Below are 12,457 nucleotides of genomic sequence, written 5' to 3' on the forward strand. Positions count from 1 at the left end.
TCTCTGTCTTTAGGATCAGTATCAATTCTGCTACCGAGCAAGTCTCGAATATTTGGGCTCGTTCGACCATTACGCCAACTGACAAGCAGACTCACGGGAGCCGAGGGAAGCCGCCAGAGAACGTGGTGAACGACCTTCGAGGAATCGAGAGAATCCTGAGAGAGCAAGAGTGCGGCGTGTTTAGAGAACGATGCTAGAAATGTGCGTGAAAATATACGAACTCGAGTGAATCCGTATTCTCTAAGCGAAAATAAGAACTGGACACATGGACACTTAATAAGGATCCATTTGTAAATGGACATTGTGTAGCGAGACGCCATCTTGAGTATAATCTCAAGTGTCTTCTTGGTGAGAGTGACGAAGAACTACTAGAGAATGGGCCAAGTGTATCTCGTCGATGGCAAGTCGTCGTCGTCGTCACGGCACGCGCAATTCTTCCTAAGGAAATTTTCATTCTTATTGCGTTTGTAGAGAGTGATCGGTGTGCGCTATGAGAAAATCTTATGAACGTAGATGGCGCATCATTCGCAAAGCTATCTCGACTCTAATCAAAGTTAAGAGAGGTTGACTCTTTTCTGGATTTAAGCCCAGCATCCACTAATCTTGACTCCACGACATCTTGCTGTTGTCCCTGGCCAACCCTTTCCTCTCTCTCTCGTTGAATTCTCAATGAAATATCATGGGCTCGTTTGTAATTCGATAATCGATCCCGACCTAGAACATATCTAAGAGGCAAGTACGCACACGCGGATGCAACGTCCTCGAGGTCTGGTCAATTTACGTGACTTCCTGAGAGTCGAAAACCTTTTTGATGAACCTTTAATAGAGAATCGAAATCTCACCCACTATCGTATCTAGCTAGTTCAATTTTATCTAGACTAATCGATTGCTATATCAAAACGACCAGAATCTTTCTCTAGACGACGAAATCCTTGGGCCAGTTTTGAACCCTCTTTCGCGTCGTTCCTTAAACTAGGGCGAGAATATTCTTTAGGCGAATAGAAGAAAACAAATTTTGAGAAAAGTAGGGGAAAGACAGGCAAACTGTAAAGAGGGGCAAGAATTGAAAGGAAGTAGAATTTGAATAAAAAATAACTAGAAATTGGATTCGACGCTCCTGACACGCTCTGCAGAGTATTTGAACGAGGTACTATGCGTGTTGTACATTAGAGGAATGAATTTTGAAAATGCGTAACGCTATCAAGAGAAGCGACAGGAGAGAGAAAGCACTCCCGTGCGAACAAGAGAGATGAAAATTTCCGCTCACTGATAAGAAAATTGCCATACTGCCAAATCGACAATTATTAATGCCCTAGCCCATTACGCACGATAGGGATCTTCTCATTACCTACCTAGCGTAACTTTATCTAGCCACTTAAGCGACCGGTGTAAGCTGTAGAATTAAGGATGCCATAGGAAGACATGGATAAGTGAGGGAAGAATTAAAAAAAGGCGAGAAGGGTGAAGGAGTCAAAAAATAATAAAAGGGAAGCGGTGCCTATAGCTAAAAGAAAGTGCACTATGGTCTGCGGTGTACACCTGTATGAAATAATAGTTTAAATAGAGAAGCACTGTATGTTGGATTCACCTGAGGTTCTTACGGTGCCCTCATTGTCGTTACCCTCATTATCGTAATTTTAATAACGACGCGTGTACAAAGTTCCACTTGAGGCTTACGTACCTCGCGTGTTCCTCTACACTATTCACATTCCAAGACGTAACGACACAAATCCGGCAGCGATTCACTTTGAAAATTTAATCAATTTTCTAATGACCGCGTGTTACTCATCATTTTCATCATCGACGTCGAAATCGAGAATTATCTCCACTGTCAGTTATGTGTATGAAATATCATCCATGTAAAGCACCGATCTTCCACCACCAGAGATCCTTGTTACGCTTTTTCTTGTTGACAATTGACTCTCTCTCTAAATTCTTCTATTCTGTAAAGACAATAAGCGTGTCTTCATTTATAGCCTTGACTTGTTATCAAACTCTAGTTTATACGTAAGGCGAAGCAAAACGATATGTGAGAACAAATAGTTATAATTTAGATATATTATAAGGATTGAGAAAACATAGATAAGGGCATCTCGATCTCGATTTCGACGCCGACCTAGATGTACCTTTGCTGTACGACACTTCCATTCCGCTAGTATGTTAAAGTATATATTGTCATCTGTGTCACTGATGCCAATGTGGCTTTTCTTCCAAGCGAATACGATGGCACGGATTAGTGAGTTTACGTTTCTTCTTTTCTTTTTCTTTCCTTTTATACTCTTATACATTGTTCATGCGAAATCGCGATGCAGAAGCAACGAGGGCCCCGCGGAAATTCACGACTATGTGTACATAAATGCACCGTCTGTCATTAATAGCATTATATACATACATAACGAATAATATATACATATATATATATAATATATATATATGTTACTATAAATATTATTCTAAATAGACACAGAAAAAAGAAATTTAGGAAGAAAACACAAATGGAACAGACATTGGGAATCGAGATTGTATGGATATTTTCCAAGTTACGGAGATAATAAATATTTAATAAGGGAGGCTGGGCTTTGCCACTCACTGCTCCATCCAGATTCAATTCTGCGTTGTTAAAATGAGAGGAAGTTGGATGTGGAGAAAGAACCGGAACGGCAATCAGTGAATGGGCGAGTCACAAATGGTTATCCTATCGAAGCAGCACACCCCGATAAAAAGTTTACTTACGGCATATTTAGCTTGTTTAACGTTTTTTATACTTTGTAACGTCGTGTTTTTATATATTTTTACAAATCAACTTGCATGCTAATGTTTCTTAAGAATATTTAGTTTATAGAATTCATGGGAGGTTCGCGATCACTCAATTCATCAATGTATCGTGCGTTCGTTTCATCGAAGTTCTATGTCCGCCATTATTCGCGTTCGTATGTTCACGCGATCGCCGTCAAAGGCGCTGGCTTCGTCGATCATTTAATTTTAAGTCATCACTCGACGCTCGAACAATTTATTGATTGAACAATTTGTTCTTTTAACTGAAATCCCATCTGCGGTGATGGAAAGAGCAAGAACAAAGCGGCGACGATTAAAAAGAAATTGTAAGTAAATTAATGAAACAATACTGAATTTACCGCGTAAGCATATCGCTAGTTATGTGTTGATAGCGTTAATTGACGTCACCCACGGATCCAATGCATTTACGCAATTATAGTTGAAAGAAAAGTCCACGATGTATATTTATAGTATGGATTGTAAGCGTCCTTATTGCGTTCCTTTTTTTGTACCGCTACCACTGTCATTACCCACCGTCCCCAGCCTTATCACTACCGCCACAAACATCACCAACCATCCCCCCGTTGACACCTGAGAATTTTGCGTGTACGTTCTTGTATTTTAGCTGCGTGTCTGTCGTTAGTGGCTAACTTTCTTCTTTCGATGAAAATGGAAAAAAAAAAAAAAGTAAAATTAACCGGGAGCCAGAATGTATAGAAGAAATGTGTGGTTTGTTGTATTCTTCTTCGTGAAACCTTGCGGCTTTATAATAGGGGCATACGTTATAGTCGAGATAACATAAATAAAAGGACGCCAGAATAGGCTGTGCTCCGCGCAATATTAAATAGGAGCAGCTGGGGCACTGATGCAGCTAAATGCAGCTAACTCGTCTAAATAAATATGCGGACGCATGTTTTGGCATCGGTCAAGACATGAGACGGATAGAGTAAACTAAAAAAGAAACAGGACAGTGGTTCAAGAGAGTCAAATACTAAGTAACGTTGAGAGAGTGCGAAATTATTTTGTGATACTTTCTTGCCAGAAAGAATACAACAGGCTGAGGCGGCATATTAAATACGATGTTACTAATTAACGATTATACAAATTAAATATTGTGTAATAGGAGGAAGTCTGTTGACAAGGAGAAATACCATGTACATTATGTATTGCCTTGTGGCATCAATAAAATAGCATAACTAACATGTACATGCACAGAGATTATTAGTTATTACACCATTCAAATTTTCTTTTTATTACACTCTTTCATTCTTTTTTCCTCTTTCACATGTCATTCTTTACAAATATTATGTACAACGATTGAAACACAAATGTGGAAGGATCATGTGGGTTTAAAGTAACATCACATTGATTCACATAAAAAATTAAATTATATTTGTTGCCTGATTGGTGGGATTTGTGGTGGGAGGACTCTTCGTCATCATCGACGCCACCTGAAATCAAATATATATAGAAATTAATGAATTAAAGTAACATTTTTTTTTAAGATTCTGTCAACTTACGTTTTGTATTACTTGTTTTCGGAAAAAGTCGCTTGTGGCTGTCGATATATTCTGATTATTGCCCATCTTGCATTTGACATAGCCATAGAGATTGGCACCATTTAAAATGATGGCAATACAAACCAGAAGAAGCCACTTGAATTTTAATCCAAAAAGAGCGATAATAAAGAATACGGCCCATAACAATGGGCACAATATCAGTGCTAACCAAAAAATACGGGCTTCAGCTGCGTTTATGCGATTCTGTTGGGCACCCTGAAACACAGGGCACATAACAGCATACATTTAACAAAATATAATATTTTAATTTTTTCTTTTAGTAAGTAACTGAGCTTCTATACTGCTCTACACTGTGCACTATTAATGCCCTATTTACTGTTTTTTCATATAATTAAAAAGGATAAGTAGTAAATGCCAATAGAGAAAGTGTCAAGGACACAAAATGTGAAAGCTGGAAAACCTTGAAAGTGCTCAGGCAGGTTTTACTGGCCATGGGCTAGCAAGACTTATCAGATGGACACACCTCAACCAGACTCTCCTCTAATAAATTGTTAAATGCATTTCATGCAATGGTAATTTATAGAATAACAGATATAACTAAATTATAAAAGAAATAAACTAAACCTTTCTTGATTCAAAGACCCAATGGCTCTTGCCGTTATCATCTACATAGTTCCACCATCTTAGTCCAACCATCAATCTACCAGTGATGTTTTTTACTGTCCAAAAATCCATGGATAAAAGGAGTACTACAGTAACGAAGCTTGCTATAAAGCTATCTGAGAACCATCCACAGAGCATGTAAACAACGATTGCTGTCACTCGGAATACCAAATGAAACATTGTCACATATGGATGCCTGAAACAAAACCAATATATTCAATTAATAGCAAAATCTGTAAGAAAAGCTAACTCTAGGAGTTAAAAAATAAACTGAAATGATTGTAATTTCAATGTATATTAACATTTAAACATTACTTTAGCTTATCCCCACGTTGAACAGCTTCATCCTCCTCGCCAAACGCGATCGTATCATCATCCATCAGTAATGGAACCTGGAAATAAGAGGAAACATCATCCCGAAGGGACTGTATCTTGGCTCTCGCTAATATGCGATGCAACGTGCAAATGTCCTCAACCCAGTGAATAATATAAACGATTCAAGAAGTGTCAAATCTCTTGGACGAAGACAAAATAACATTTTATACACAAAAATAAGAAAAGGATGAAAAACGAAGAAATGTCCTCCGAATTGCTCCAAACACGTAGTTCACGTCACATGCATAACGCATCTGTCAGAGTACACATAACCACCACTGATTACCACATGAATATCAAAATACAAACTACCCCGCAGTTTCGTTAAAACTCTCTCTACCCCAAGACGTCACCCTAAGGAAGTTTCGATGATCAAACTGCTCTAAGTTCAACACCTGCACGCAGAAGACAATAATAAAGCAAGCAAGTAAATCGTAGTGGTACCTACCGAAGCAGACGCCATTTTCCACGTTGACAGGCGGCACGTCAGGAAAAAGCCGTCTGCTTTAAACCGATTGTGGCGCCAGATAATATTCACTTGCGAACGCAAGTGAAAACTCGTGAATACCGTAACATCCCTTGCACCAGGCCGAATCTAACAGCTCAGACAATCCCCTGCAGAAGCTTGCATCGTCTGGGAAAAAGAACGTCCCACCGTGTAAGGTAACTTTAAGGGTGGCCACGATCTCACCCTAAGCTTCTCCGACTAAACAAGACTCAACCTGAAAGCCCGAAAGCAGAGCATATCCGTCGAGTCCGCCGATAGTAAAACGAGGTCGGGGCCAATTCAACCATCCGTGTTCCTTTGGATGAAAAGGCTACTCTACGCTGGTAAAGGATCGTGAACGCGAACAGTGAACGGTTAGTAGTGAACATGAATCATGTGTGATTAGCAGTGAAGCAGAACACGAATCGCCACGCAGACAGCCAGTCGCTAACCTCGAGATGGATCAAATCTCGTAGGTGGTTTGACCAATTGACGGTTGGCAGTTGGCGCGGGTTACAGGAACACGGGGGCGAGTGTCGGCTAGTGCTGACAAAGTATTAGTCAGTGGTAGGTCGAGGTGCTGGAGGTGGCAGTGGAAGTGCTGTTGGTGGTGGTGGTGGTGGTGATCGTGGTGGTGGATGATGTTGATGTTGCTGGTTGCGATAAGCACGGGGGACTGAAGTGCACGACTACGTTATTCGTATCCCACTAAACGAAGCGAAACAGTTCCTGTCAGTTCACGTTCAGGGAGAGCACGAATTTTCGCTAAGAACACAGCTTACCAGGAAAAGATGCTCAAGGGATACTCTCCGGTCACGCAGGCGCTCCTCGGCACCCTCTTCACGTGGGGACTCACGGCTGCCGGAGCCGCCCTCGTAGTTGTCATTCGCGGGAAACAGGTGATTTTTTTCAATAATTCTATTGACGAATTAATTCTTCGTTTGGAAAGTTTCAAATGAACGCCCGACCTTTACTTTTCATGTGAGTCTATTGTAGTTTCGAGTACTGTCCCTTGAAAAAAATTAATTGTTCCTTGAACACACGTAAATTTCATTAAGAAACTGACATAATATAACGTGTTGCTTAAATCAAACTTAAATCAGTTTATACAATTCATTGACATGCACTTAAATTCGTGAGAAGCGAATAAAACTTACGCAATACAGCTTATAAATTTTTATTATCTTTACTCTCTAGTTTGCAGAATCTGAAAAGTTTTTGTCTTTTTATACAAACTTGTAGCCTAAAATAGTTTACATGTGGAATGGCATTCGATATTATATTTTACTTGGCAAACAAATTTGAGAAAAACAACTTTTGATAATCGAAGGATATCTGTTGTTTTACTGATTTCCAGAAACTGCATATTAACATATATTAATTTAAGATTGAATATAATGTATAGGATGAAACTTATTTACAGTATGCCTTTAGTCTCCTTGCGCATTGTTTATCTTAGTAAAATATATTCATGGTTTCAATTATTGCTTTCATTTTAATATATAGTATTCAGATTGAGTGTGCTGACCTTTTTACGTAAGAAATATTATCTTATACGTTACATTGGCCTTCCAAGTTTACTACCTTCTCATAACTTTCATTTTATTATGTATTAATATAATAGTGCACGGAGTGCACCATCGAACGTGCACATGTCGAACATTTTATGTACTATGAAAATAAATGCAGCTCACACCATTATGAATGAGATACTCAAAATATTCACTACATTTAAAAATGGATAATAATATTAAAATAACCAGGTGGATAGATCATGAATAACGGTAGATATATATTATCTTTTCCTTGTTTAATCTTGAAAATGATAGTATTGATAGGAAATAATTTTTTAATTAATCTCAAGTTATCTATACTTTGCAGCATCAACATAAATCATAACATAAATCAATTCAATTTTATATTTCAGAGAAAACTTCTTGATGCCAGTCTTGGATTTGCTGCAGGAGTGATGATAGCGGCCAGCTACTGGTCTCTCCTGGAGCCTGCGATAAAATTGGCAGCAGAAAGCAAAGTATACGGAGAAGAGGGCAAATATGCATTTATGCCAGTTGGCATTGGTTTTCTCGTGGGCGCAGCATTTGTATATGGGACCGACGTGTTGATATCTTCCCTTGGCATTCAGTCCCCCAATGTGCTTTTAGCTATGCAGTCAGTCGGTACGAAACAAAGACGAAAAATCCTTGCAAAATTAAAAAGTGACGAGGATCTAAAAGATAATAATATAATTAACAACGCACAAATTTATGGCGGCAATATATACTCAATTACAGAATCAACCACTATCGATGGTATTTCATCATATGTAAATTTTATTATATATTTTTCTTAAGATATGTAAAAGCAGCCCTCTTTGTAGACTTGGAACATGGGATCAGTTTACATACGTCATTGTACTCTCGTTCCTCTTTGCTTTGATGCCTTACGCATTAATTTCCATAGGCCCATCATCTAGGAATAAGCAGCACCAACAAAAAATTAAGCTTTCCCTTATTACTGAATTATCGAACAAAACCACATAAATTGAATAGCCCTTGCTTAATACTACTCTTCTGCCGCGTTCCATACTATTCATCTTTCCATAATAATTCAATTAAAGCGTTAAGCGTTACGAATTACTCAAGCTCCCTTATACTGTTTATTCCCAGATATTAAAATGCACGAAATTGTATTCGATACGCTTATTTTACATTATATGGCAATCGCTTGCCATTAACGAATGCAATCAGTAGATTGAGTCTAGTTTTTTGCCTATGGGAGAATCTTACCAAACCCAAGTAGTTACCGCATGCATTGTGATGTCCTTTTTAAATACGCGTGGAATCCAACACACAGATTCAGAACAACACCCCATAAGTTATCGTACGCCGTGTAAACCGGAAAACTAAAAGACCGTGTGATGTAAAATTAGTGCAGTGAAGTGATTAACACATATATATTGATAAGAGTGACCCATTTAAATGCGACCCTAAACCTTAAAACTGTACTTAATTTGTTACCGGTAAATCTAAATCAATGGAATCCTACGATAAACAGACAATAATTAAAAGTAAAATACAAACCATCACATAACATGTAAATCATACAAAAACCTACACACTTTACTCACATTGAATCTGCGTTAAGAATTCCACGTAGGAAACTGATCTTATTGTCCTCGTCTACGGATCCTGTATATCGATTATTGGGATACGAAAAACAACTGAAGTTTAGCATTTATCAGAAGAGCATCCTCGGCACGAGAAGCATGCAAAGTCGCTCAGATCAATCAGACTGGACTTCTGAGATCTTCTCGGCGTTCATCGTACCTAGCTGGGATTTGACGTCCCTTAAAATATTCGACAACGAAACTGGTATTCTCTAGATTTGATTTTTTCAGGCTTCTACGAACAGAACGCGAGAAGAAGACAAACTGGAAGCATCCAGAGGGACACAGAGAGTGAAGAGATTGGAACCATCTACGAGGATCCTAATAACGATATCAAAAACGAACAATGGCGGAGAATATTACTGCTGGTAGTCGCAATCACGGTATGCATAAAAAATATTAATGGCTAACAAAAGTACTTTTTAAAGTATGGTTAAAATTTCTTGGGTCATTCAGTCTATCAATCTGTGCTTAGGTTCACAACATTCCTGAAGGCCTGGCGGTTGGTGTCGGTTTCGGTGCAGCTGCAAACAGCTCGTCAGCTACTTTCGAAAGTGCGAGGTAAGAATACGAAGGGATAATCGTTATCATATTTCTTTTTTTTTTCCTGTTGTTAAAGCCATAAATAGTCAATTGACTCGGATCAAAGTTATCGACGCACAGTGAATGCCATTCTCACGTGTCCAGCGCATATGAAGAAGTAGTTTGAATTTGTTCAGATAAGCTAATCTTAAGTGTATCATAAGGACTTGCGCAAAATTTCTCGGTATCGCCTATCAATTACGCGTCAAGATCACTACTGGTATTGTGCCCATATTGTCAATGGTTCCGCGTAATAGGATTAATCAGAAATCAAATATGATGGACCTGAAGAAAACAGGAAAAAGATGTGAAGCGATACGAGCATAAGCTGTCATTTCGATTCGTCACTGAAAATGGTTATTTTTCAAAAGATACGAATTTACAATACCACTTGCAACTTGAATCTAACTCAATGTTATACGTATAATTAATAATACTATTTGATTGATGGAGATTCAGTCGTGCTAAGATAAGTCATATTTTATCATGAAATCGACCTAATCATAAATCAGTAATATATTAACCAATATCCAGACAACACATTATTAGACTGGATTCACAACTACTTGATGCTACACAGAGTTTCATACAAGTATTAGTTGATATAATCGATTTTCGGTTATCATTGGACCACGAGTCAAGATCAACATTATCGTGAGTTCGAATCATCGAAACAACCTAATCAGCGAGTCGATATCGAAGTCTGACTCGTTCATATCTCAGGCATAGCGAGTCCTTGATATTATTTTCCTTGACTCTATGTGGATCATCGAGTCATTAATCGAACGACTCTACAATATATATATATCTCGATTTGATTAAACGCATAAAGTCACGAGGTACAAGAGTTATTGTATTTTCGCCACGTAGCATAGTCTCTAATCTACCAGGTAAAATGAATTTTGAGTAGTTCGATCAAGTCCAATATTTATGTATTGACCATCATCGCGTAGCAAAACACTTATTAAAACTAATAATCGACGATAGAAAGAACGTCTGTTCTTGGATCCATGACTGATCTGGAATTACCATTTGAATTATCCACCGAGAGAGTTTGCGAGTTTCCCTATCTACCATAGGCGTCTCTGTCGTCCTCGCTCCTTTGAGAATGCGGCCAGCGGTTGCCGCAAACGTCCGTAAGATCGCGACAGTAGGGTAATCTAATTCCGCTGGTAAAGGGACTATCGAAGCTACTCTCGAGAATAAAGGTGAAAAGGAGTGCGCGAGGACGGAGGAGATTCATGGTAGGAGGTCCCCATGAATGAGTTCCATGGTGGTCGCAGGCGGCGGTCAGCCGGAGGCTAACTTTATTGGTGGTAGAACGGTGCTATACGTTCCTATGGGAGCTAGAAGCGTCTGAGGAAGAAGGTGGACGGTGGATCTCGGATCGTGGATATTGTGGATCGTACCGAGGGTACAGGGGGGAAACGTGAAAAGGAAGAAGAAGGCTTATGGCGGCCGGAGAAGGGGATGGTGGGGGGCACGTGTGGCCCTGGAATTCAACGAGCCCTAGGCGCCGCGCATTCCATCCCCCCTCTCCCCCTCCCATTCGTGCCTTGCGCGCATTACAGGCCTGTCTTCTCAAGTTGGTTTCTTTAGCGCACATTTAGTTTTATAAGCGCGGCCCTACCTAGTACGGGAGCCAGCAACTACGACTCCTACCTCTCGGCCATGCATACATACATACACCGATTCGTTCTAAATGGCCAGTTTTCTTCTCGCCCGAAAAAAGTCCGCTGCTCCTTGTCAATAAAGTTTTAGGGACATGGACTATAGGAGACAAGATAAAACACGAGAAGAATTTTGGCGGAGTTTTGTGAAACGTTGCCGCATATGCGACGCTGCCGTTATTTCGTTCCGAAGTGGAAAAATAAATTGCACCGTCGGTGCGGAGAGAAGGATGCGTAGCGTGGTGAATAAAGATGGCGACAGAGGGAGACACCCGGTAATACCTGAACGACGAAGTAGAGCGAAGGGCCACGGGAGGAATAGCCTGGGTGGTATTTATCATTGTGACAAGGAATGCGCCCAGCAAAGTACTCCTGCTGTCGTAGGAGCGAGTGTGTTGACACAAAAGTGTTGCCAGGTGTTGCAGTAACAGTCGGAGACTCGACGCGTCTGACAATCGGCGCGCAAGAAGAACTTACGGACCGAGGAAGGTATTAGCGAGGAGGAGAAACGAAGGTGGAAAGAAAATGAAGCGGGACGAGGAGGATATGGGTAAGGGCCGTAGTTAGCGCCCGGTCCGCCACGGCCCTCTGGCGCCACCGACGCCCAGACGCATATCTGATGGTGCGATTCCTGGAAGCGGCCCTTCTTTCTTCTCTGCTTTATTAGGGCGCACTCGAGGCGAAGCATTCACCTTCCCAATAACCTCGCGCGCCCGATTCTTCCCAGCAACGAAGCATTCTCCCGTTCAAGGATTTCGACACGACTACCGTACTCTTCGATTTTGACACTAAGAGCGCCCGAGTGTTAATTTATTTTTCTTTTTTTAAATCGATCATTCGCCTTCCTAGCAAACAGAACGATCACTCGGACAGTGCCAAAAATTGCATTGCATAAATTTTGAACCCGTGAACCAATAAGAGAGCCCAGTGACGGGAAGAGCAGAGAGAATGAAAATATTCGATGACAGTCAATCGAGCAGAGAATCCAGGCCCGCGAAGGTCCCTCTTCTTGGGCCCTTCCTCTCTACTCGATGGCTCGCTCAGGGCATGTTTGTTTTTTAATTTGATTCAGGAATGTGTGACAGCCTAGAAAGCTCCTTCCACACAGAGGCGCTCGGAGAGCGCGGCAGGCACAGGCGCATGCTGGGATGTGGGATCTCTTGCGGGCCTAATGTCACGAGAGGGGCCCTATAGCGCGTACCTGTGCGCCGTGCAGGAC

General features: G+C 40.5%; 3 protein-coding genes across 16 annotated transcripts in view; 2 read left to right on the plus strand and 1 right to left on the minus strand.

Annotated features, from left to right (window-relative positions):
• The window catches only part of LOC107264618 (tyrosine-protein phosphatase Lar), a 266,051-nt gene extending 262,571 nt beyond the window's left edge, over positions 1-3,480 (plus strand). For all 10 annotated transcript variants that reach the window (XM_025081875.1, XM_015733059.2, XM_025081872.1 and 7 more), the window contains one exon: positions 14-3,480. In XM_025081875.1, coding sequence (XP_024937643.1) covers positions 14-82 — 69 coding nt within the window. In that variant the 3' untranslated portion in view covers positions 83-3,480. The remainder of the gene's footprint in view (positions 1-13) is intronic.
• A 537-nt stretch (positions 3,481-4,017) lies between these two features.
• LOC107264622 (uncharacterized Golgi apparatus membrane protein-like protein CG5021) lies at positions 4,018-6,193 on the minus strand. 4 transcript variants are annotated; one of them, XM_015733074.2, is made up of 6 exons: positions 6,056-6,193; positions 5,782-5,967; positions 5,274-5,350; positions 4,920-5,154; positions 4,296-4,550; positions 4,018-4,226 (listed from the first exon to the last, which is right to left on the minus strand). In XM_015733074.2, the coding sequence occupies exons 2-6, from the start codon at positions 5,794-5,796 to the stop codon at positions 4,158-4,160; spliced, it is 651 nt and encodes a 216-aa protein (XP_015588560.1). In that variant the 5' UTR covers positions 5,797-5,967; positions 6,056-6,193; the 3' UTR covers positions 4,018-4,157. The 4 variants fall into 4 exon arrangements, with proteins under 4 accessions (XP_015588560.1, XP_015588561.1, XP_015588564.1 ...); XM_015733075.2 differs by lacking the exon at positions 6,056-6,193 and having other exon boundaries at positions 4,296-4,538; positions 5,782-5,911; XM_015733078.2 differs by lacking the exon at positions 6,056-6,193 and having other exon boundaries at positions 4,296-4,538; positions 5,274-5,338; positions 5,782-5,907.
• Positions 6,194-6,359: 166 nt separating this feature from the next.
• The window catches only part of LOC107264620 (zinc transporter ZIP11), a 19,229-nt gene continuing 13,131 nt past the window's right edge, over positions 6,360-12,457 (plus strand). The window contains exons 1-4 of one of the 2 annotated variants that reach the window (XM_015733063.2): positions 6,360-6,719; positions 7,748-8,129; positions 9,218-9,369; positions 9,462-9,547. In XM_015733063.2, coding sequence (XP_015588549.1) covers positions 6,612-6,719; positions 7,748-8,129; positions 9,218-9,369; positions 9,462-9,547 — 728 coding nt within the window. In that variant the 5' untranslated portion in view covers positions 6,360-6,611. The remainder of the gene's footprint in view (positions 6,720-7,747; positions 8,130-9,217; positions 9,370-9,461; positions 9,548-12,457) is intronic. The other variant, XM_015733064.2, reaches the window with a different exon arrangement.

This window comes from Cephus cinctus, unplaced genomic scaffold, assembly GCF_000341935.2.
Source record: "Cephus cinctus unplaced genomic scaffold, Ccin1 Ccin1_scaffold0189, whole genome shotgun sequence".
In the NCBI taxonomy this organism is placed as follows: domain Eukaryota; kingdom Metazoa; phylum Arthropoda; class Insecta; order Hymenoptera; family Cephidae; genus Cephus; species Cephus cinctus.

Excerpts from the sequence above, each read along its gene's own strand:
- LOC107264622 (XM_015733074.2), bottom strand. Across the intron at positions 5,155-5,273 it reads CAACGTGGGGATAAGCTAAA|GCATCCATATGTGACAATGT; the intron begins GTAATGTTTAAA and ends GTTTTGTTTCAG. Across the intron at positions 4,227-4,295 it reads GAAAACAAGTAATACAAAAC|GTGGCGTCGATGATGACGAA; the intron begins GTAAGTTGACAG and ends ATTTGATTTCAG.